Source organism: Siphateles boraxobius, unplaced genomic scaffold (genome assembly GCF_051911475.1).
Source record: "Siphateles boraxobius isolate OS27281-9 unplaced genomic scaffold, OSU_SipBor_1 9, whole genome shotgun sequence".
NCBI lineage: Eukaryota > Metazoa > Chordata > Actinopteri > Cypriniformes > Leuciscidae > Siphateles > Siphateles boraxobius.
Genome location: NW_027509219.1, coordinates 1,010,471 through 1,034,562, shown reverse-complemented (window position 1 = coordinate 1,034,562; position 24,092 = coordinate 1,010,471). Strand labels below are relative to the sequence as shown.

The following is a 24,092-nucleotide window of genomic DNA, read 5'->3' as shown; positions in this document are numbered from 1 at the left end:
CCATTTGAAGCTGCACTGAAACTGTCATTTGGACCTTGGACCGTTTGGTACCCAGTGAAGTCCATTATATGGAGAAAAATCCTAGAATGTTTTCATTAAAAACCTTAATTTCTTTTCGACTGAAGAAAGAAAGACATGGACATCTTGGATGACATGCAGGTGAGTAAATTATCAGCCAAAGTTTTTTAAAAAGTGAACTAATCCTTTAACTGCAATTGAAGGAAAATGTATCAGTTTAAATGTATACTAAATGCGATTAGTCGAATTCATGAGTGTTTTTTTAACCGATCGAGTAGGACTTAAAGGGATAGATCACCCAAAAATGATTTCTGTCCCTCCATTGACAGCTACGCAACTGACACTTGGACGCTTCAAAAAGTTCATAAAGAGATTGTTAAACTAATTAGTGATCGACCGATGTATCGGTTTACCGATATTTTTCCCGATATTTAAGCATTTTCCCATAATCGGGAATCGGTTTTGTAATATCGGATTTTCCGATAAACGGCGCCATCTTGTGGCCGTTTTGAGAATTCCGCCATTGCAGCCCGCGTCTGAGGAGATCAGTCAATAACAACTCTGTGCACAGGTAAAGTATATGTTCTACTTGCTTTGCTTTAATTATTCAACTTTATTTAACATAACAGACATGCAGAAATGAGATTTGAGACATAAATTCCTGATATAGTTTATTTATGCAGCTTGGTTCTAAAAAATTGAGACGAACTCATTGAGCCACGTAGCGTAATCCGTCACGTCCTTCCCCAATAAAGACGTAACTTTACACTAATTAAATAAAACAGACATGAATGAGTGCATGTTGAAAATAAAAGCGCTGAATTTAATTCTCTATCTGTTGTATTTGCTCACCATTAGTCTCGAAAAAAAAGTTCGTTCATATTGCTGAGCATTCACTGGGTTGATGATCAGGAATGCTCTAGCACGGCCACTGAATGAAACTTTTGACAAGATTATCTTGTTTAAACACCCTAGATTATATTATAATTTACTACATAGCAATTATTTCGCTAATAGACATCTAAATATACCGCTTTGTGGAAATTAATTATTTATTATCTGCACGCGCGATCGCGGTTGAGTAACGTATAGCCTAATGTTATAGTTATGTGTAAATGCATAGATAAACAGCACTTTGTCATAAAGCATTTCATGATTGACCGACAAAAATATTAATAATAATTAATAACATAGGCTATTCCAGCTAATATTATGCAGTGAATTAATATTACCCAGTGAATTATTCCTCGCTCTTAGTTTAAACCTATTAAACGGCACATAAACCTTCTAAAACTGTTTAAAATGAATTACATTTCTGCAAAGGTGATATGACTCCCCTGTCAATTATTTTTTCCATATGAAAACATTAGACTTTTAACATTTATTTTGCCTATTGTTAACATTGTTGCTGCTAATGCTTATAAATGATATGTATAATTTAGATATAAATTATATAATGTAATTATATAAATGTTTTTATTGTAATTTGATTAGTTTACCATTTATGAAAACAAATAAACATATCCAAATATGTTAGAATAGTTTTTGTGCTTTATTTTTTACCTCATCAAAGCTTTTATTTTTAAACAAAGTGCACTTTATTTTTTGGACTCAGACCCCTCTATTTATTTGTGTATAAATATCAAGGTTTTTTTTTGTATGCAAGGAGGGAGTGATTCTTATAAATAAAATGGTTTGTTCAGTTCAGTTCATTTGTGTTGTAATAATTGTGCCAAAAACAGAAGTATAACAGTAAATAAATATCGGTTCTGCATATCGGTTATCGGGCACATACACATGCAAATAATCTGTATCGGTATCGGTTATAAAAAATCAATATCGGTCGATCACTAAAACTAATCCATAAGAATTTAACATTTTAGTCCAAATTTTCTGAAAAGACTTGATCCCTTTATATGATGAAAAGATTGAAATCAGGCTTTTATTCTTACATTTTTCTTATATTTATATATACGGCGTATATTCTTATATTATTCTTATATACTTCTTTTATTTTTATTATTATTTTTTACAATCTCTTTATGAACTTTCTGAAGCGTCAAAGTGGTAGTTGCGTAGCTGTCAATGGTTGAACAGAAAGCCTTCAAAAAGATTTCATCAAAAAGATCTTCATCCGTGTTTCGAAGATGAACGAAAGTCTTACAGGATTGGAACGACATGAGGGTGAGTAATTAATGACGGAATGACAGAAATAAACTATCCCTTTAAGTACATCTTCGTTTGTTATTTAATGATTACATCTATTCTCTTTGAAATATCGTTAAGTGTACTGCCAATAATTTATGGTAAATTAATTTCTATTGATGCACAATTGAAATTATGAAATCTATTTAGTACATTTAATTCGTTAATATATTAACTTTAAATGTAATGTTGAAAAACACACTACAGTTAAAATTACATTTAGTACTTTACAAGTACTTTAGTATGTTAGTCAACATAGGTGTACCTCTTTAAAATAAAACTTTTAATTTTGACAGTTACAAAGTGCACTTTTTCAGTGTTTTAAGTAGAAACATAGTCAAGAACGTTTACACTTAAGTGGCCTTTTATTCTAAAATATTAAAGAGATAAACTTGGCAAACTGTGATCTAGAATGCATTGGGCTAAAAATCATTTTTATCACCACAAATGTGTTTTAGCCTCATTGTAATTTACTGCCCACCCAGCTCAAATACCGATTTCTATGAAAAGTTACAAAATATGCTGACAAATTGCAATTTTGATAAAGCGGTAATAATGGGGGATTTCAATGTAAATTGGGAAGATAGATCTCAAAACAAAAAAACTCGAACAAAAAACAGATCGCTTTGACCTCACAGGTAACTAAAGGCACAACAAGAGTAACACAGTCCACCAAAACCCAGATTGACTTGCTATTCAGCAACAGACCAGAAAGAATCACAAAATCCTTCAACATGATCATGGGACTACCGGACCACAATTTAGTACTTGTGGCGAGAAAACGATAAAAAAAGGAGATTTGCTGTCTCTACTGTTAAAGAGCAGGAATCGAAACCCAAACAAAGACCAAGAACATTTCAAAACACAGTGAATCATTTTAATTGGGATTCTTTGTTAACTGGAAAAGATGCACATGAGGGAAGCAGGACACTTTCAAGTAAACTAGTGTATCATTAAAGAATTCACTTGTAGGCTTACACACAGGAAAAAAAAGAAGTTGTCTTCCGTGGATTAATGCAGACCTCCTGAAAAAAATGAAAGAGCGTGACCTTGCACTAAAAAGGGCTATTAAAACAAATCTGTCTCATGATAAACATCATTTTGCCATGCTAAGGAACACAGTAACAACCATGTTGAGAAAGTCTAGGGCCAACTTTTGCCTTGCCAGCGAGGCACGGGGTAACTCCAAGCTAGTATGGGGATCAGCAAGACAATAAATCAAGAAAACTGGTTGAACTGGTGGATGGAAACAGTATTAGGAACCCAGCTGTGACATTTAATCAGTATTTTGTAGACTCGGTTACAGGCATTGCCCACCTGTAGCCTAAAGGTTTGAGGTGTGTAAAACCCCCTCAACAGAACCTAGCCTTGTTTTTACATGCGTCACAGAAGCAAAGATTAGAAATAATCATACATTAATCAAACAATAAACATTAGAAATAACCATTAATCTAGAAAACTTAACCCGTCCAAAGCTAAAGATGTGCATGGAACGGACACAGCAATGCTCAAAAATGTCAGTTTAGCACTAGTTAGTCCCATCACATAAATTATTAATCAATCCATATGTCAAGCAGAGATTCCAAACACATGGATATCAGCCATTTTTACATCAGGAAACCCACATCCGTTTCTAATTACAGACCTACAAGTATTTTACCTGTAATGTCTAAGGTCCTTGAGAAATCTAATCACATCAAAGACGACTTAAGCAAAAGCTCTATTCATATTCACACTCTAAAATTTGGATTTCGACCGAACCATTCAACTGAGTCAGCTGATTGCCATTTCATTGATAAAATCAAGTAACTACTTGACAACAATAGCATTGTAGGAGCAGTCTTTCTTGACCTTAGAAAAAGGCATTTGATACAGTAAACCACCATATCTTACTGGCTAAATTATCCTCTTTTAATCTCTCAGACAATGTATTAAAATGGATAAACTCATATCGGAGGTTAATATTCAAATGTATGCTGATGATGATGACACAGTTCTGTATGTACATCGATCCTCAAAAACCATTTAGCTGACAAACTCATAAATTACAATATGGTTGAATCAATGCTGTCTACAACTCAATGTGTCTAAAACTGTATGTTTGTCACAAAATTACATAAAGTAACTAAAGATGCAGACATCCTGGTGTCAGGAGAAAAAAAAACATTGTCCAAGAATACAAATACCTCGGCATTCATCTGGACTCCAAACTCAGTCAGTTTTAGATCACATGTAAAGCAAACCTGTTAAAAAAAGTCAAATTTAATCTAGCTAATTTCCAATTTCTTAAAAATTCGTTGTCTATTCATGCACTCAATGATTGTATCTCATCTCACCTACTGTTAAACAAACTGCCTGGTCCCAGTCTAACTCCACCACTCTGAAACCACTACAGTCTTTATACAAACAGACACTCGATAAGAAACCAAACCATTTTCATCACTGCACCCTTTTATTAAAATACAAAATGTTGGGAAAATCTAATTAAGTTCACAAATTCCTGTCAGGTTTACAGACTCTTACACGGGACGGTCCCACCACCCCTTAGTGATTTTGTCAATCTCAGAACAACCGCACATACGATCACTAGAGGAGACTGTATTTTTCCACTTATGCTTTCTGTACACCTAAAGACTTTGAAAAGATTTAGAAAAGACTTTATAAGATTATCAGCTCACATCTAAAGACTTGGGTTCACACTTTTTAGTCTCAGACTAAAGACTTGCGATAATATCAAACATGTTTGATATGAAAGACTAGAGAAAGACTGGCATAAATCGGGTCGCCGACTGCAGATTATGACCTCACATTTAACGATCGAGACGACGGGAGCGCGCCGAGACTCCAGTAAGATTCCTAAAGACTGCCGGTCTTTAGTCTGGGACTGTGAAACTCCTTTGGTGTACGCCCGGCATTAGAAAAAGTGCTTTTAGTCAGTCCGCCTTCTCTGTGAGGGATTCTCAGGAATGAAACACCATTCCAGTAACAATCAAAGACATCAACAGTAACACATATAGCCTCTTTCGATCTCTTCTAAAACATTGGCTCATTAGTAATCAGACCTGTCAGCACTGAAATCTTGTGTTTCAGTTGTGAATGTGTGTCTTTTTCAGTATTTTGATGTAAACTGTAATTATTGCATGTTTTTATGACCTTGTTAATAATGTTAATGCTTATCATCTGCATCTAACAAATGTTTTAACCTACTTTACTGGCAGTGCATGCTACTTAGATTGCTGCTTTTACGCCTTTACAAAATGCTTTGTTGTTGCTGCCTGTGCGTATAACTATGCTGTTTTCCAGAACTAATTTTACTGAGTTTAAACACTTTATCGGACAAACACAGCTGTACTTCTACAGTTGTATTTTTGTATAGTTAGTTGTCCATTGTTTATAAGGTTTTATGCTTTCCCTAGGGTGCCAACAGGACCACAGATGAAAACTAGCCGTGGCTAATTCTGGCATGTTACAGGTGTACTGTTGTTAATACGCACTGTCCTGGTAAATAAATAAATAAATAAAATAAAAATATATTTTTAGAAAGTACACTACAAGTGTACATTCAATACAATTAAGCACACTGTATTGTCACAAGGGTAACATGCATTAAAGAAGTTCATGAGGGGTAGCTTTTATTGTGTTTTTAATATAACGATGTTTGGTTAATTGTACTATAAGGTAAATGTATATCAGGAAACTGGTCACACTTTTTGTTTCGAATGGTTCTGCGGTGTTAATAGTAAATTACAAATATTCAATTTCTCTCAGATAACAAACATGCAAATTAGCACAAATATTCGACTTAAATTTAAAACACAATAATGGTACAAGAGTAGTTTTGGATTAAGAATAGCATGTAAGACATTGGTGTCAACCACCTTGTAGCAGTTTAGCTCGTAAAAATGCCTGTATTTTCAGGTGCTCAGCTCATTTGATCACGGCCAGGTTTGTTGGCAAAGTGAACAGATCGTAAGACGCAAACCAAATAACTGACAACGTTTCATCCGTCAGATATAGCCTAATGTCGTGTGTCACAATATAGTAAGCTGCTATAAAGCCTCACACATGCTGTCTAGTTAAGATCACTAGGTTTCGAGACACTGATTCTCCAATCTTAGATGTGGTTTAAGATTCAAGGCAAGCTCAGACCTCAAGTTCAAGCAGCTGGATCAAGTTCTCAGCTAAAATCTCCTCAGTGTTTGTCGTGACATCCATCGGCGGGGATCCACATACTGCTTAAATAACCGGCGGGGGGAGAGAGACTCGAGTCTTTACCGTTTCACTAAAGAAGATGATGATGATGACAAGAACAACACCTCACCCGGAAGACAACAACACTGCTCTTCTCCCTCTGCCCGTCATCATCAGGCCACCGATGGAGCTTCACTGCCACCTCGCGTTCGAAACACACTGACAGACAGAAAACATTGCATGCGTCACTGCTCAGCATCGAAGAGGGGTTAAAACGGGTTTGTTCAACCAAAAATGTAAATTATAATTTACTCACCCTCAAGCCATCCTAAGTTTTTCCTCTTACAGCCATACACAATCGGAGGGATTAAAAAGGATCCTGGCTCTTCCCAGCTTTATACTGGGAGTTAATGGTAGCCTACCACAGATTTTGAAGCCCAAAAGTGCATCTATCCATCATAAAAGTAATCCATGCGACTCCAGGGGGTTAATAAAGGCCTTCTGGAGTGAAGCAATGTTTTTTTTTTTTTTAAACAAAATATATTGGTTTGTATGGGCTACTGTCACTTTAAAACATTGGTCTGATGATAACATTTTAGTTTTAAGTAGGCATGATGATGGGCTCCGATTTCAATAACCCAGCCTGAGATAATAAAGGCTAAATAAACAATTACCATATGCTTTGCAATGATTGTTACTCCACATTGTTTAGCAGTTTCATAAGAAAGGTGACCCCGACAAAAACAGTGAGTACATTTAGCTTTATTTACTGCATTTGGACCACAATCTCTTTGAATTGCAGTAATCGACAGAGATGAAAATGTAATGCTACATTGCAAAAGGTGAAATATCGGTTGTTTTATATCCTTCTGAGACCCAGCAATTGAGTTGTTTCCTCTAGAGGACATTACAATATATATTTTATCAAATCTCTTTGATATAAGCCTCTTTTGATATAATGTCCTGTGAAGAGCACATTATAGGCTTAAAATGCTTATCGGGCATTTTAAAGAGACACAAGGGAACAAAATATCAATTTTTCTTTGAAATATGAGATATCATGAAAATGTTGGCAAGTTATTACTCTCAGTATTATAGCTACTTATTTATAAACCTATAAACACATTAATCTGCAAATTAGAGACAATAAAAACACTGTAATCAGAAAACCCATTTTATGCATGTTTACACACACATGTAAAGTAAAATAGTATATCAAATCATTCTCTTATATCTTTCATAGCATATTGAAAATCTTTGTACAGATCTTTGTATAGTTTGGTTTAGGTGGAAGTTTTCTGGAGCTGTCAGAGCCCTGAAAACTCTGATAAAATCCTTTGACTTAAAATCCCTAGTAGTCAATAATGTTATCCCTTAAAACTCACCTTTGATCACAAAATGGCACATTTAAAAGTTTTTTCCTTTGAAAAATGTTTTGCCATGCCTTTAGCTTGAATGTGACACCCTTGCTTCATTTATTATGTGGTTCTATGAATATGCAAATTGGCCCCGCCTCCACTCACTCACACTGATTGGTTACAAGGTAGTTTGTGACGTCAGAAACACCAGCGATTTCAAACGTTTTTGAGACTGTCTTAAAGAGAAAATACTCCGCAATAGTGTTGACTTATGAATTTGCACGTGGTTCAAGACCACATAGATATATAAACAACATTAAAAGCTAGATTTTTTTCCCACAGGGGGACTTTAAATGCAGGTATATAACCTAGGCATACAAAATGCAAAATTATATAAACATTTTCTAAACATATTTTTTCCAACATTATTCTCATATCTGTTTTACAAAGGTCAAGTTATAGAAAAAAATTAGCCTGGAACCGAAAAATGGACATACTGAATATAAAAATGTAATTTAAAAAAACATTATTATGGTTAGAGTCTTGTTTTCATTTTCGTATTGGTCCTGGTGTCCTCCTCTTGGACATATCATAAAATATTAAACAAAATTTTCACAATTTGTTTCTTATACTCCAAAAAATTTTATGATGTAAAAAAAAAATTCACAACACCTTTTTATGGATCTCAGAAGGATAAGACAAAATGTTTTAAATAATAGTTCTAACTACAAGTGTGCTAAAATAAATATCTTCCAATGCAGGTGACTTCAGTTTCTAATCATTCCTGTGCTGGCTTTGTCACAGTGTTGGGTTTGTGTTCCCCTGATGTCCACTAGATGTCCTCCTTTCCCACGGTGTCCTTCACTTATGAACTACATTTCCCACGATCCTTTGTCTCATCATTGCACTCAGCTGTTTCTTATCACTGATCATTGCACTCAGCCAATTCCCCATTATCATTGTCGATTCCCTGTGTATATAACCCTGTCTGTTTCAGTATGTGTCACGGAGTCCTTGTATTATGTCCCCACACTTCCGTTATTTGTATCATACTGGTTCTCGTTTGTATTTTATGTTTTGGATTGCCTTATTGGACTTTTGACCCCTGCCTGGATGACTAAGAGTTTGGATTGCCCTTTTATATTAAACTGCTGCTTTTGGATTTTCTGCCTCCAGTGTGTGTTCCGTGACAGAAGGACTCCGTCACACAAGATCCAGCGGTATGTTTCTCAATATCTCTTCCCCAGCCACCGAGCGGGAGAGAAGGGAGTTTTTTAAGGGGACCCGATTAGTTAAGTTTCGTGGAACCCGTGGAGGTCGCAGTGGAGGAGGTGGTCGAGAGCCTGTTCACGTCCCGTCTGCCCAGTCAGAGACTGTTCACGTCCCGTCTACCCAGTCAGAGACTGTTCACGTCCCGTCTGCCCAGTCAGAGAATCTTCACGTTCCGTCTGCCCAGCGAGAGACTGTTCACGTTCCGTCTGCCCAGCGAGAGACTGTTCACGTCACGTCTGCCCAGCGAGAGACTGTTCACGTCACGTCTGCCCAGCGAGAGACTGTTCACGTCACGTCTGCCCAGCGAGAGACTGTTCACGTCACGTCTGCCCAGCGAGAGACTGTTCACGTCACGTCTGCCCAGCGAGAGACTGTTCACGTCACGTCTGCCCAGCGAGAGACTGTTCACGTCACGTCTGCCCAGCGAGAGACTGTTCACGTCACGTCTGCCCAGCGAGAGACTGTTCACGTTCCGTCCGCCTTCCTGGGCCGGGACTATCTGGAGCGTCTGGCTCGGATCCTGGACATGCCCGTGTCTGCTGTTCCAGAGCCGGAACCAGTGTCTGCTGTTCCAGAGCCGGAGCCGGAGGCAGAGCCAATGGCCGTTCCAGAGCCGGAGGCAGAGCCAGTGCCCATTCCAGAGCCGGAGGCAGAGCCATTGCCGGTTCCAGAGCCGGAGGCAGAGCCATTGCCGGTTCCAGAGCCGGAGGCAGAGCCAGTATCCGTTCCAGCGCCGGAGGCAGAGCCAGTGCCGTCTGCCTTCTTGGATCTGGACTATCTGGAGCGTCTGGTTCGGATCCTGGACATGCCCATGTCTGCTGTTCCAGAGCCGGAGCTAGTGTCTGCTGTTCCAGAGCTGGAGGCAGAGCCATTGCCCGTTCCAGATCCGGAGGCAGAGCCAATGCTTGTTCCAGAGCCTATGCCTGTTCCAGAGCCGGAGGCAGAGCCAATGCCTGTTCCAGAGCCGAAGGCTGAGCCAATGCCTGTTCCAGAGCCGGAGGCTGAGCCAATGCCTGTTCCAGAGCCGGAGGCTGAGCCAATGCCTGTTCCAGAGCCAGTGTCTGTTCCAGAGCCAGTGTCTGTTCCAGAGCCAGTGTCTGTTCCAGAGCCAGTGTCTGTTCCAGAGCCAGTGTCTGTTCCAGAGCCAGTGTCTGTTCCAGAGCCAGTGTCTGTTCCAGAGCCAGTGTCTGTTCCAGAGCCAGTGTCTGTTCCAGAGCCAGTGTCTGTTCCAGAGCCAGTGTCTGTTCCAGAGCCAGTGTCTGTTCCAGAGCCAGTGTCTGTTCCAGAGCCAGTGTCTGTTCCAGAGCCAGTGTCTGTCCCAGAGCCAATGCCTGTTCCAGAGCCAGTGCCTGTTCCAGAGCCAGTGTTTGTTTCTGTGTTTGTGTCTGTTTTTGTGACTATTACAGTTCTTGTGGCTGTTCCTGAGCCGGTGTCTGCTGTTCCTGAGCCGGTGTCTGCTGTTCCTGAGCCGGTGTCTGCTGTTCCTGAGCCGGTGTCTGCTGTTCCTGAGCCGGTGTCTGCTGTTCCTGAGCCGGTGTCTGCTGTTCCTGAGCCGGTGTCTGCTGTTCCTGAGCCGGTGTCTGCTGTTCCTGAGCCGGTGTCTGCTGTTCCTGAGCCGGTGTCTGCTGTTCCTGAGCCGGTGTCTGCTGTTCCTGAGCCGGTGTCTGCTGTTCCTGAGCCGGTGTCTGCTGTTCCTGAGCCGGTGTCTGCTGTTCCTGAGCCGGTGTCTGCTGTTCCTGAGCCGGTGTCTGCTGTTCCTGAGCCGGTGTCTGCTGTTCCTGAGCCGGTGTCTGCTGTTCCTGAGCCGGTGTCTGCTGTTCCTGAGCCGGTGTCTGCTGTTCCTGAGCCGGTGTCTGCTGTTCCTGAGCCGGTGTCTGCTGTTCCTGAGCCGGTGTCTGCTGTTCCTGAGCCGGTGTCTGCTGTTCCTGAGCCGGTGTCTGCTGTTCCTGAGCCGGTGTCTGCTGTTCCTGAGCCGGTGTCTGCTCCGCCCTGGCCGCCCGAGGGGTCTTCGCCGCCCTGGCCGCCCGAGGGGTCTTCGCCGCCCTGGCCGCCCGAGGGGTCTTCGCCGCCCTGGCCGCCCGAGGGGTCTTCGCCGCCCTGGCCGCCCGAGGGGTCTTCGCCGCCCTGGCCGCCCGAGGGGTCTTCGCCGCCCTGGCCGCCCGAGGGGTCTTCGCCGCCCTGGCCGCCCGAGGGGTCTTCGCCGCCCTGGCCGCCCGAGGGGTCTTCGCCGCCCTGGCCGCCCGAGGGGTCTTCGCCGCCCTGGCCGCCCGAGGGGTCTTCGCCGCCCTGGCCGCCCGAGGGGCCGCCCTGGCCGCCCGAGGGGTCTTCGCCGCCCTGGCCGCCCGAGGGGCCGCCCTGGCCGCCCGAGGGGTCTTCGCCGCCCTGGCCGCCCGAGGGGCCGCCCTGGCCGCCCGAGGGGTCTTCGCCGCCCTGGCCGCCCGAGGGGCCGCCCTGGCCGCCCGAGGGGTCTTCGCCGCCCTGGCCGCCCGAGGGGCCGCCCTGGCCGCCCGAGGGGTCTTCGCCGCCCTGGCCGCCCGAGGGGTCTTCGCCGCCCTGGCCGCCCGAGGGGTCTTCGCCGCCCTGGCCGCCCGAGGGGTCTTCGCCGCCCTGGCCGCCCGAGGGGTCTTCGCCGCCCTGGCCGCCCGAGGGGCCGCCCTGGCCGCCCGAGGGGTCTTCGCCGCCCTGGCCGCCCGAGGGGCCGCCCTGGCCGCCCGAGGGGTCTTTGCCGCCCTGGCCGCCCGAGAGGTCTTCTTCGCCCTGGCCGCCCGATGGACTTTACGTCTCGCCCTGGCCGCCCGATGGACTTTGCGTCTCGCCCTGGCCTCCCGATGAACTGTGCGTTTCGCCCTGGCATCCCGATAGACTTTGTGTTTACCCCTGGATGCCCGATAGATTTTTTGTTTTGCCCCGGTCCCCGGTTAAACCCTCACTCCTTGTTCCTGTCTCCCTTCATGGACCTGGCCCACCTTCCCTCCCCCTGATCCTCCACCGTTCCACCTCCCTCCTGAACCTCTTGTATTATATTGTGTTGTGTTTTCTGTGTTTCTTGTTGTTGTCATGGAGCGTCTGGTAGCCGCTCCGTAGAGGGGGGGTTATGTCACAGTGTTGGGTTTGTGTTCCCCTGATGTCCACTAGATGTCCTCCTTTCCCACGGTGTCCTTCACTTATGAACTACATTTCCCACGATCCTTTGTCTCATCATTGCACTCAGCTGTTTCTTATCACTGATCATTGCACTCAGCCAATTCCCCATTATCATTGTCGATTCCCTGTGTATATAACCCTGTCTGTTTCAGTATGTGTCACGGAGTCCTTGTATTATGTCCCCACACTTCCGTTATTTGTATCATACTGGTTCTCGTTTGTATTTTATGTTTTGGATTGCCTTATTGGACTTTTGACCCCTGCCTGGATGACTAAGAGTTTGGATTGCCCTTTTATATTAAACTGCTGCTTTTGGATTTTCTGCCTCCAGTGTGTGTTCCGTGACAGGCTTGTTCGAGTTCGTCTTTTTGTGAGCTCTCCGAGACAGTGATCCAGCGTTTGATGTTTTATCAGAACCAGGCCTTCGGTTACATGGCAGAGGAAACGGCAGACCAGAAGAGTTCAGCTGCTTTACGGAGTACTCAGTCTTCGGCAGAGCGCTCTGTTTAAAAGGCCCGATCTTTGGAAGAATTACATTTTGTCTTGCACCGGCTTGAAAGCTGTTCTCTTTCTTTGTCTCGTTTTCCTGTAGTTCTACTTGACAAGTGACCTCCTCGAACCACTCATCAAACCACTGGTCATCGCTGGTATTGTCCAGCCATGGAGTCAGAGACCAGTCACCGGTCAGCGGGTTCCACTGCTCTTTCTCAACTTCCTCCATTTTCTTCACCTTCTCTGTGGGAAAAGTATTTTTCTGTTGCAACTGTTGGCTCTGAGGCACGATTTTTGGAAGATGCATTGAGGCTTTTTCATCATCCCTCAAAGAACAAGCATTCGGCTGGAGCTCGACACTCGTCTGGAGTTTCACATTATTTTTCTGGAGCACTTTTACAGAAGAAGTATTTTTCTGAAGGAACGTATGTGTATGCTGGGACAAGTGTTTGTTCTGGGACACACCATATAGACGTGTTGGCAAGCTGGCTCTTGCGTTTGATCCCTTTTTGCGAAGCTCATTCTTGCCGTCTTCTTTGACTCGGACACCCCTGTTGGCACAGGAATCATTGGGCCAAAGACTCGAGGCGAAACCCCTGACCTCACCGGGACCCCAGGACGCCGCGGGACAGAAGAGATTGTTTAGATGGGTCCCCTGCTTTTTGGCATCGAAACTCTTTTTCTTCATTTTCGGCAGTTTGGTAGACGCGCAGGAGCGTGCGTTCCTGTCACCGTTATCATTGTGGATCGAGCCGAGTCCATGAATCACGATCTGAAGTCGGCGAGGGATCGCAAGCGAATAGCGTATTGAGCTATCACTCATTTAAAATGTGCTGTTGTGATGCATTATCGGAGATCTGCGCGAACTGCGGCATAACCTTTAAAAGTAAACATCGCGTCACGTTTACAACACCTTTGAACGCACGGTATCAAAAGCATAGCGGTGATATGCTCAATGACAGTCTTAAACTGAAAATCGAAATTTAATAGGCCTATATTTTACTAATAAAAACATAATAATAAAAAAAACATAATAGCCTAATGATGATAGGCTAACAGACCTAATAATAATAATTGGTGGAAATCAATTCTTAAAAGTCATCTTTTGAAAACGGTGATCTTTATGTTGCAATGGTGCTTACATTTTTAATAGATTCTGCATTGTAGACCTTTACGAATAAAGAATTGAACTCCAAACAACTACCCCCTATGTAGGCGATTATCATATGATAAGCGATTAAATTAGTGACTGTTTTTAGACATAAAATGTTGTATATTTATAGGATATAGCATAATCAAATAGTGATGTTTTAGACAGGTCTTGATTCAGATGGCAAATATCATATTTAGCCTAAGTTGAGCGTCCAGCTTGCCTAATCCCTATATTTATAATGAAACCATCATATTTAAAATATGATAGGCCTATTAATCATATAATAAAATATTTACTATTGTAAAGTTATTAAATTGTGGGAAATGTTTTCGTAATCTTTACTTTTTAAAATAATTTTGTTTCTGTATTTTTCATATGAACAAATTTTAATGACAGAATATTTATTGAATAAAAATGCATTATTTTATTTATAAAAAAATAAACTGAAAATAGTATAAACTCTGCTAAAGTGATTAAGCAAGTCGGTACTGAAATGTAAAAATGTGGCTTTGAGCGCTGTGGGGCGGAATCGTAAACACCTCTGATTGGCCATTGTATTCACGCGCTCATCGGATATGTCTGTGATTGGCTACAATGATCAGCGCTTCAAAAACAGGTTGAAAATATACATCAATGACGCTCTTCCCCGAGCGCTTACACAGATAAAGACTGCTGAGTGCTTTCAAACTCTCCCACTCCCGTTTTTTAAAACAATTTCAAAAACTTCCGTGCACTCAAACGCTCCCGTGCCTTGTTCATTGTAGCCAATCACAGATATCCGATGAGCGCGTGAACACAACAGTGCTCAAAGCATCACAATTTAAAAATGTCAGTCAAGTCGGTACTTTTTACAACTCTAATCTGTTCATCATATAGAGCGATCGAGTCTCTACAGAAAATTTAGACTAAACTGCGAAGCATCAAAGTTTTAGTTGCGTAACTGTCAATGGAGGGACAGAAAGCTCTCAGATTTCATCAAAAAGATCTTCATTTGTGTTCCAAATATGAACGAAAGTCTTGCGGGTTTGAGGGTGACAATTAATGACAGAGTTTTCATTCTTAGGTGACCTAAGGTTTAAGGTGAGCCTTTAAACTGTAGCCTAATATTTAGTCTATTTATTTAATATTTCATCATTTTTATTTTATTTTGTTAAAATTGCAATGATTTTGCATTTTATGACCCCCCCCCCCCCATGTAGTCTACATATAAACAACTTTGATCCATTACTCTGCAGTAATGTAAACATGTAAATATAAACAACTTTGATAAGCACTGCATTAATGTAAACATGTAAATATAAACAACTTTGATAAACACTGCAGTAATGTAAATACCTTTGATCACAGTTTTTTTGGGTGCGGACTGATGAGGCAGTGAACCCGAGGTTACCTCGTGAGTCAGTCCTAGAGCTCCTGTCCGATTATAGGGAAAAATCGGGTCCACCGGAGGCGTCTTAAATGCGTCTTAAGCCTGTTTTATGCTTCTGCGTCGAATCGACGGTGTACCCCCTCAGACACCTCTGCGTCGCCGCGAACCCCTCTCCGACCCCTCCACCGTCGCTCGACGTGCACCTCCAAAAAATTGTAACTACGCGTCGATGGCGACACAGACCGCAAGGGCTGTGATTGGTCAGATGCAACGCGATGCAACGCAACCTGACGCAGAACCATAAAACGGCCACAACGCCGTAGGAGTGACGGCGTAGCTACGCCGTGGAGTTGACGCAGAAGCATAATGAGGCCTTTAAAGGCCTTTAAGACGCCTCCGGTGTCCTACATTTTTTGGAGGTGCACGTCGAGCGACGGAGGAGTGGTCGGATTGGGGTTCGCGGCGACGCAGAGGGGTCTGCGGGGGTACGCCGTCGATTCGAGGCAGAAGCATAAAACAGGCTTAAAGGCCTCATTATGCTTCTGCGTCAACTCCACGGCGTAGCTACGCCGTCACTCCTACGGCGTCGTGGCCGTTTTATGGTTCTGCATCAGGTTGAGTTGTATCGCAGTGCATCTGACCAATCACAGCCCTTGTGGTCTGCGTCGCCTCGACGCGTAGTTACAATTTTTTGGAGGTGCACGTCGAGCGACGGAGGAGTGGTCGGATTGGGGTTCGCGGCGACGCAGAGGGGTCTGCGGGGGTACGCCGTCGATTCGAAGCAGAAGCATAAAACAGGCTTAAAGGCCTCATTATGCTTCTGCGTCAACTCCACGGCGTAGCTACGCCGTCACTCCTACGGCGTCGTGGCCGTTTTATGGTTCTGCATCAGGTTGAGTTGCATCGCAGTGCATCTGACCAATCACAGCCCTTGTGGTCTGCGTCGCCTCGACGCGTAGTTACAATTTTTTGGAGCTGCACGTCGAGCTACGGCGGAGGGGTTCGCGGCGACGCAGAGGGGTCTGCGGGGGTACGCCGTCGATTCGAGCAGAAGCATAAAACAGGCTTAAGCCTTGGTTATACTCGACGCGTCCGCACGAGCACGAGTCTCCGCTGACTGCGCGCGTACCTCCCCAAACGGACGAGGCGTTTATACTGGACGCGCTCGCTGTTGTGCTATTCTGTGAAACGGCAGGGGGCGACTCGGAGAATTCTCCTCTAAACCACCAGGAATCAGTAGTGAAGAAGTAGTTTTCCGTTTATTAGTAGTTTATTACTTGCTGATTCATATAAAAAGAGTAATAAATGCAGTAGGTTTATTGTACTCTCACTCCATGTAAACTAGTTAAACAACTGAAGCCTTATTGAAGAGTGTTTAAACCTTAATTTCATCAGCAGGGCTTACTTCTGCTATTGTAGGCTTATTTTGTAAATGTAAGCAGTTACGTTAGACAAGTGCAAACTGGGTGCTTATGCAAATGTATTCCTATTCACAAAATGAGAGGCTTTTATGGTCGCCCATCAATACAAATGTCTCTGTGTATAGAAGGATCATAAACATGCTGGTACAGATGTATCAGTTCGGCCAGATTCGGCTCGAAGTCGTTCATCTTCGGATGCGGCGCCGCGCGCGAAGTTACAAAAAGTGCCGTGCACACCGCCAGGCGAAATGGGGTCTTGCGCACCCAACGCGCACGACCGCCCACATCGCAATGACGTCACTTTTGCCGCGCGCACCTTCGCGCCCTTGCGGACGCGTCGACTATAAACAAGGCTTTAGGCGCCGAAATAACACCACACAGACAGTTTAATCACCGTGGGAAAATCTCAGTGTAAAACTGTGAGTTGTGACAAATATGATAGGCTGCACCGATGTTTTGCCAGATGAGAAGAAGTTTATCTATGTATCATCTTTTTACTCTTTTAGTTAATTTTATACCTGATATATCTCTTTTGATTTCTTGTATAACTGTTTTAATTTTCCTTGTTTTTATTTTGCTGTTATTTTAATTCCTTTCTGTAAAGCACTTTGAATTGCCATAGTGTATGAAGTGTGATATAAATAAACTTGCCTTGCTTTGAACTGTAATTTAAACATGTAAATATAAACAACTTTGGTAAGCACTGCAGTAATGTAAATATAAACACATTTGATGTTTCACTTCAGTTTTTGTATATATGCCTATATGCATATATAAATAACTTTGATCCATTACACTGCAGTAATGTAAAAATGTAAATACAAACAACTTTGATAAGCACTTCATAATGTAAACATACCTTTGATGTTTCACTTCAGTTTTTGTAGGCATACATGTAAATATGAACAACTTTGATATAAAGCACTGCAGTAGCCTAATGCGAATTGAAATAACTGTCACTGCAGTATTTGTAAACACGTAAATATAAATATTACTTTGATAAAAGTGTACAGCTACATGTCGATATATGTGGTTCGCTTTGTCAAATCTCGAAATCATGATTTTAGCTTTAAGGCTTAATGCACAGATTATTCTCTGAAAATGAGAACAATAGACTGAATTCTGAGGTCATTAAATGTGCTCTCACCAGTATGCATTGCCATAAAATATGATAAATAATAACAATATTTTAATGCATTTATTTAATTCACCCGCTTCGAATGTTAACGCCCATTCAATCGAGTGACAACATTCGAAGCTGTGCTTATTTTAGTTTTTGTGTGTTCTGATTTTGGTCCAAGCCTCTTCTGGACCCCGCGTCACCCCATCAGAAGGCGAAGATTCTGCTTTTGATCTTTTATAAAGGTACATGAGGACAGAATCAGGCCTTCTGTCGCCCATCGGAAGAAGGGGTGACACAAATGACTTCAATTTCTTCAAGGAGAAAATCTTCTGACGCATGTTCTGGTTCCGATCCCCAATTTCTGCCACATGTCCACTTTTTTCTATAATGTCTTGAAAGCTTTTCATTGGCTCCTTAATGGAAGAAGCTTTCTCCTGCTTCAACCCATCTCTCTCCAGCTGAACCTCATCTTTCTCCTGCTGCAACAATGGGCTCAGAGACAAACCTTCTGGGACAAACCTTCTGGCCTTTTGACCTTTCTTCACTTTCTTTGCCTGCTTTGTGGGAAAAGCATTGCTCTTCTTCGCACTGAGGCTCTGAGGCACAATTTCCGGAGGATGAGGGAAGTCAACATCTTCCTCGTTCTTTAGCTCGTCTACAGAAGAAGCATTCGTCTGAAGTTCCTCAACAGAAGAAGCATTCGTCTGGAGTTCCTCTACAGAAGAAGCATTCGTCTGAAGTTCCTCAACAGAAGAAGCATTCGTCTGGAGTTCCTCTACAGAAGAAGCATTCGTCTGAAGTTCCTCAACTGAAGAAGCATTAATCTGGAGTTCTTCAACAGAAGAAGCATTTTGCTGTAAGAACTTTTGTCTATTCTGAAGCAAGTATTGTCTCTGGGGTACAGCTCTTCGAAGTGGTGTAACCTTGGCCTCTGTCTTTGTCTCCACAGACACATCACTTTGAAATGGTTCATAGCTCGCTCTTGTATTACCGGTTGTCTCCTCAGGCCCACTTCGTAGGCCATTCTCTGAACCGCCTTTGTGATCTTCATTATTCTGTTGCGTTTCTTTGGGAGGGAAATGCTTCCTGAGCAATTTATTGAACTGTTTTTTCAAGATGAGAGTTCTGTCTTCCTCTACTTGTGCCTTTACATGGAGGCCCTTGTCGACACAATAACTATGGATGCTGAACTTAGGAAAGGGCGCCAAACTCCTGACGACAGAGTTGGGGATATAACCATCAGGAGCAACGGGCCAGATTATTTTGTCGAGATTCCTCTGCTTACTGACATCAGACAACCTGATTTTACCCGACAGTTTGGTAAGTGTCATCGCGAATCACGAGTAAAGAGACCGCAAGCGAACAATCAGGCTGTAAAAGTCAGCGAGGAATCACTAGAAAATGTGTGTGTGTAGGCTTATGTTATGACGTCATCGCACTGTAACGTCAAACTAAAATTCCATTCGCTTGTTTAAATAGCCCAAGATAATCTTCAAAAGTAAACAACACGTTTAAGACAAAAATTACAATTTTGAGCACAGATTACAATATTAAAATTATTTTGATATATAACGTTGAATGAGCAACCTGTTTTGAGACGCACCTAAGCGGGAATACCGAATCGGCATTCTCAACTGTCAAATAATTTAGCTATATTAGCTATTATTGTTTATTATTATTTTTTTATTAATAATACTGATAGACCTACTATTGTTGTTGCTGTTATTGCATATAAATAATTTGATTACTGATGCTGTCAAAATCGACTGGAAACATTGAAATTTGATGATGATAAAAAAGTTCGTAATAATTTTGTATTATATATATATATATATATATATATATATATATATATATATATATATATATATATATAACCTACCAATCAATCAAACTACCGGGTAGATTGTACAAAATATAGCCGTTACTTATTAGCTAAGCTCCAAAAAAGGCTAATACGCAGAAACACAAGGGTTGTCCTCATTTTAGATAAAATTGGAGATTAGATAGAATTCGATAATTGATGTAACATTTTTTTTTTAAATGTATAACAAAATCTTTAGATGCAAAACAATCATAAACAATCCGCTACAATAGGGATATATTTCACAAGGAGACAATAAAGCAGCATTCACGCTCATATTGATGTATATTTAATGCAGTTTGGTCCTTGAGTTTGATTCAATGACACGAGTTTAATTTAGGAGCTTTTTTTTTTAAAATCAATCAACAATTTATAATTATATAATCTATAGCCTACTAATATAGGCCTATACTTATCTTTCTTTTATCAAGAAATACTTTCTGCATAAATTTTTGAGGACTTTTGAACAGAATTAGCGTTCACAAAATGTTTAGATTTCTATGTAAATCCCACACTGCCCCCTGCAGGCATCAGCTGACTGTCCCATGGCGAAGATGCTCAGTCACTATTGGCACCTGGATGGAGATAGACAGAGGAAGCAGGAAAGGGAAACCCCTTCATCTTTGGAGTCTATGGACAAAAAAAGACTGAGAGAGGGTGAAAGGATGGAAACAAGGTCAGAGACAAATATTTGCTGTTACTTACCATTTTGAAGTGTGTATTTTCCACCATATATCACATTTCATTTTAATTGTTTTTCAACTATGTAATTGACAGATTTACCTCATCACAACACACTTATAATCATACAGCCAGTGTGATAAAGGCAAGGTAACAACCAGAGAGTCTGCATTCAATAATAATATTAATCAATGCAAGCTGAAAAAGAAGTTATTCATATGCAAGACAAACAGATATTTCAACTTTATTTTGTCGCATCATAAATTACATTTCGACCACAGTCAGTTATTGCAATACATGCTGATGACAGCAGATGTTTTATAATGACATGCCAATTAGTAATTCAGCGTATTGTTCCCAAGTAATAATTCAATATTTTCAGAGAATAATCTGCATAGAAAAGCAAAGCCTTAACAGTCAAGCTCAACTGAGCGATGAAAATGTAATTTTTCTTGGTAACACATTATATTCTAAAAGTACCTATACAGACATTTTCATGTTATGATGATACATGAATCTGGGAGTCATCTGTCTAAAAATATAATTTCACTTTTTTTATATATGAAACTGCTGAACAATGTACATCCTATTAGAGTAACATACAACATATTCATTGCAATGCATATGGTAAATGTTCATCTAGCTTTGAAGGCCCAAATGGGTAATCAGTATTAGTAGTAGTAGTAGTAGTAGTTGTGTTTATTAGTAGTAGTGCGTATTAACATTCAGTTAAAGTGATAGTTCACCCAAAAATGAAAATTAGCCAATTATTTACTCACCCTCAAGGTGAATATGACTTTCTTTTTTCAGACGAATAGCCTACAATCAGAGTTATATTAAAAAATGTACTGGCTCTTCCAAGCTTTATAATGGCATTGAATGGCTATTTCTGTTTTGAAGTCCATAAAAGTTCATCTATCCATCATAAATGAACTCCACACTGCTCCGGGGGTTAATAAAGGCCTTATGAAGCGAAGCGATGGGTTTGTTTAAGAAAAATATTTATATTTACCTTGTTACAAAGTAAAATTCGAGCTTTTGGCCAAACGGCCATTAGCAGTCTACTTGTGCCTAAAGCACAAATTGTGATGTCAGAAGTAGCGTAGTGCGTCTGGCGTAGCGTAAATATCAGCAGGACGTCGCATTACTCACACAAGTTGCGCTTTAGACTTGGAAGTGAATAAAGTGGAATCCGAATGTTCGTTTGGCCCGAAGCTAGAATTTTTCTTTGTAACATGTTAAATATTAATATTTTTCTTAAACAAACTCATCGCTTCACTTCCGAAGGCCTTTATTAACCCCCCGGTATAGTGCCGTGTGGAGCACTTTTATGATGGATAGATGCACTTTTATGGACTTCAAAACGGAAACAGCCATTCACTGCCACTATAAAGTTTGGAAGAGCCAGGACATTTTTTAATATAACTCTGATTATATTCGTCTGAAAGAAGAAAGTCATATATACCAAGCATGACATTAGGGGGACTAAATCATGGGCTAATTTAAATTTTTGGCTGAACTAACCCTTTAAGACGGCTTACACTTACAGTAACTAATGTGTGAGTGTATTTAGCAATGACAGAATCAATTCATGTGTGAAAGCAGATGTAGAAAAGGTGTGGAAATGTTGCAGTTCTTGACATTTAAGCCCCAGGAAAACGTCTCCAGCTGCCTATTTGGCACTGAGGTCCACCACGAGATGCTGGTACGCCATGGTCTTTCCTTTAAAACTGGCCGCTAACAGAATATCCTTATTGTCAACAGACACCAGACTGAACCCTCGAGGCGCTAGCATGTTCAGTTCCTGAAAGGGCAGGAACCTTTGAGTGAGGTCGTCCCACAGATAGATCCGAGAGAAGGAATAATCGCTCCCCAGCAGAAGGTACTGCCTCACTCCGACGCTGAACGGATACACGGCCATTGAGCCGCGTGACGGCAGGGTTTGGATCTCCACGAAGCGCTGGTTGTCCCAGCGCAGGATCTTCGAGTCTCCTATGAAGCGCGTGAGGCAGAGATACAGCACTTTTCGCACCCAGAAGTGCTTAACCATCTGCACATCGCCTGAATCTGTAATCTGCGAGTGGTAGAGGAACTGGCGTTGGCTGCGGTTCCACTGATACACCACCGGGGGCTGCGAGGAGCTGGAGAGGATGAGGCGAGGTTTGCCGTCCACCTCCAGGAAGTCGATGTGTGTGTCTCTGTGCCAGGGATGGAGAGACTGGTGTGAGTAAAAGCCGTTGCTGTTCCAGCGGTACAGGCTGGTGGAACCGGCTTTGGAGCTGTCGACTACAGCAAAATACCAGTCGTCTTCAATCTGGAAAGTCTCGATGAAGTTGGGTTTACGGACACGGGTGGTGTCGATGTCCTGGATTTTGACGAAGCGCAATGGACCCTCCTCCCATCTGACAACAACAACGGGATGTCATAATAAGAATAGATGATGATGATGATATATTTACATGCAAAAATTATATAAATCTAACTCTTTGAGGTATTGAAATAATAAGGTGCATTCAGTAGTTTGGTGATGATTGAAAATGTTTTACACACTAAGAAATTAATTAGGCCCTGTTTACACCTGGTATTAAGATGTGTTTTGGGCGATCGGATAACAACTTGATGACGCTAAATACAGGTGTAAACGGGGTCTAAAGCTGTGCGCACACTTAGATTTGTTCATTTGATCTGGACCAAAAAAAACATTTAGTCCTGGTTCGCTTATCTTTCAAATTGGCATTTGTAACACCGAACCTAAAGACATAGGAATGTGTTCACAACCTGATTGGTCGGCTTTTCTTATGTGTGTTTCGCGACAGAACTTAGCGAACATCCAAAACAATGCTGTGTTCTGGGATAAATGCGCTCGTTGTTTGTGCGTAGCTACATATGATGGTATTTTGACCAGCTGAGAACTCGTGAAGAGCTTATAAAATGTGTAAAGGAGTCAAAACAGCGTCAGGAATCCCTCCGTCACACACACACACACACACACACACACACACACACAGACACAGACACACACACGCACGCACACACACACAGACACACACAGATCTGTTGTGAGGAGACGCGGTTCTGATGCCTGTACTGAACTGTGATGGACAAAATCACGACTATGACGAGAAGAAAACAGGAACTGTCCTTTGTAAGGTTGCATCTTGTGACATCATGTCCTGATTTTGGTTCGTTTACATGTCTTTGTTCCGTTTTGCGTTCAGATTTAATTCAAACCGAACCAAAGTTCGTTTGGAAGCGGATCGAGATCCATCTTTTCAGCGACTCTGTCCCTTTGTTTGATGGGCATCAAGGTTCAGATGACGGAGTTCAAATTTATTCAAATGAACCGCACTTACAGAGCAATCCAACCAAACATGCCAAGTGTGACACACCCTTAGACAACGGAACATACTTTTTTTGTTGGAGAGGTAATTAATGAACCGCTGTGGTATCGGTACCCGAAGTATGCGAAGAACAGCGATGGAGACACTAGCTAAAGAACTACTGATTGCACCTTTTGTAAAAAATGAAAAATGCAATGTTATTTCTTAAGGGTAAAATCTGATAATAGAGAAAGTATATTCAGACAATATTTGAGTGTCTACAATAGTGATGGGAGACATGAAGATTTTCCAAGTTCTGAATCAACTTAACTAATTACTTTGTAAAACGATTCTCTGTTTCAATGCACTTGAAACGCTTGAGGCTTCCAGCACCTGCTGGTCAAAAAGCTGGGGTGGGTGATACACCGGTAGACACGATTAACCAGTTGAAATTTGTCAACCGGTAGAGATATTAGGCTAT

At 41.9% G+C, this 24,092-nt stretch overlaps 2 protein-coding genes across 2 annotated transcripts in view; both read right to left on the bottom strand.

Annotated features, from left to right (window-relative positions):
• Nucleotides 1-6,591, bottom strand: part of chmp7 (charged multivesicular body protein 7) — a 28,313-nt gene extending 21,722 nt beyond the window's left edge. Inside the window, exon 1 of the mRNA XM_077223505.1 lies at nt 6,373-6,591. The gene's annotated coding sequence lies outside the window, so the exon portion shown is untranslated. The remainder of the gene's footprint in view (nt 1-6,372) is intronic.
• Nucleotides 6,592-20,510: 13,919 nt separating this feature from the next.
• lgi3 (leucine-rich repeat LGI family, member 3) overlaps nt 20,511-24,092 on the bottom strand; it is a 34,935-nt gene continuing 31,353 nt past the window's right edge. The window contains exon 10 of the mRNA XM_077223698.1: nt 20,511-22,693. Coding sequence (XP_077079813.1) covers nt 21,964-22,693 — 730 coding nt within the window. The 3' untranslated portion in view covers nt 20,511-21,963. The remainder of the gene's footprint in view (nt 22,694-24,092) is intronic.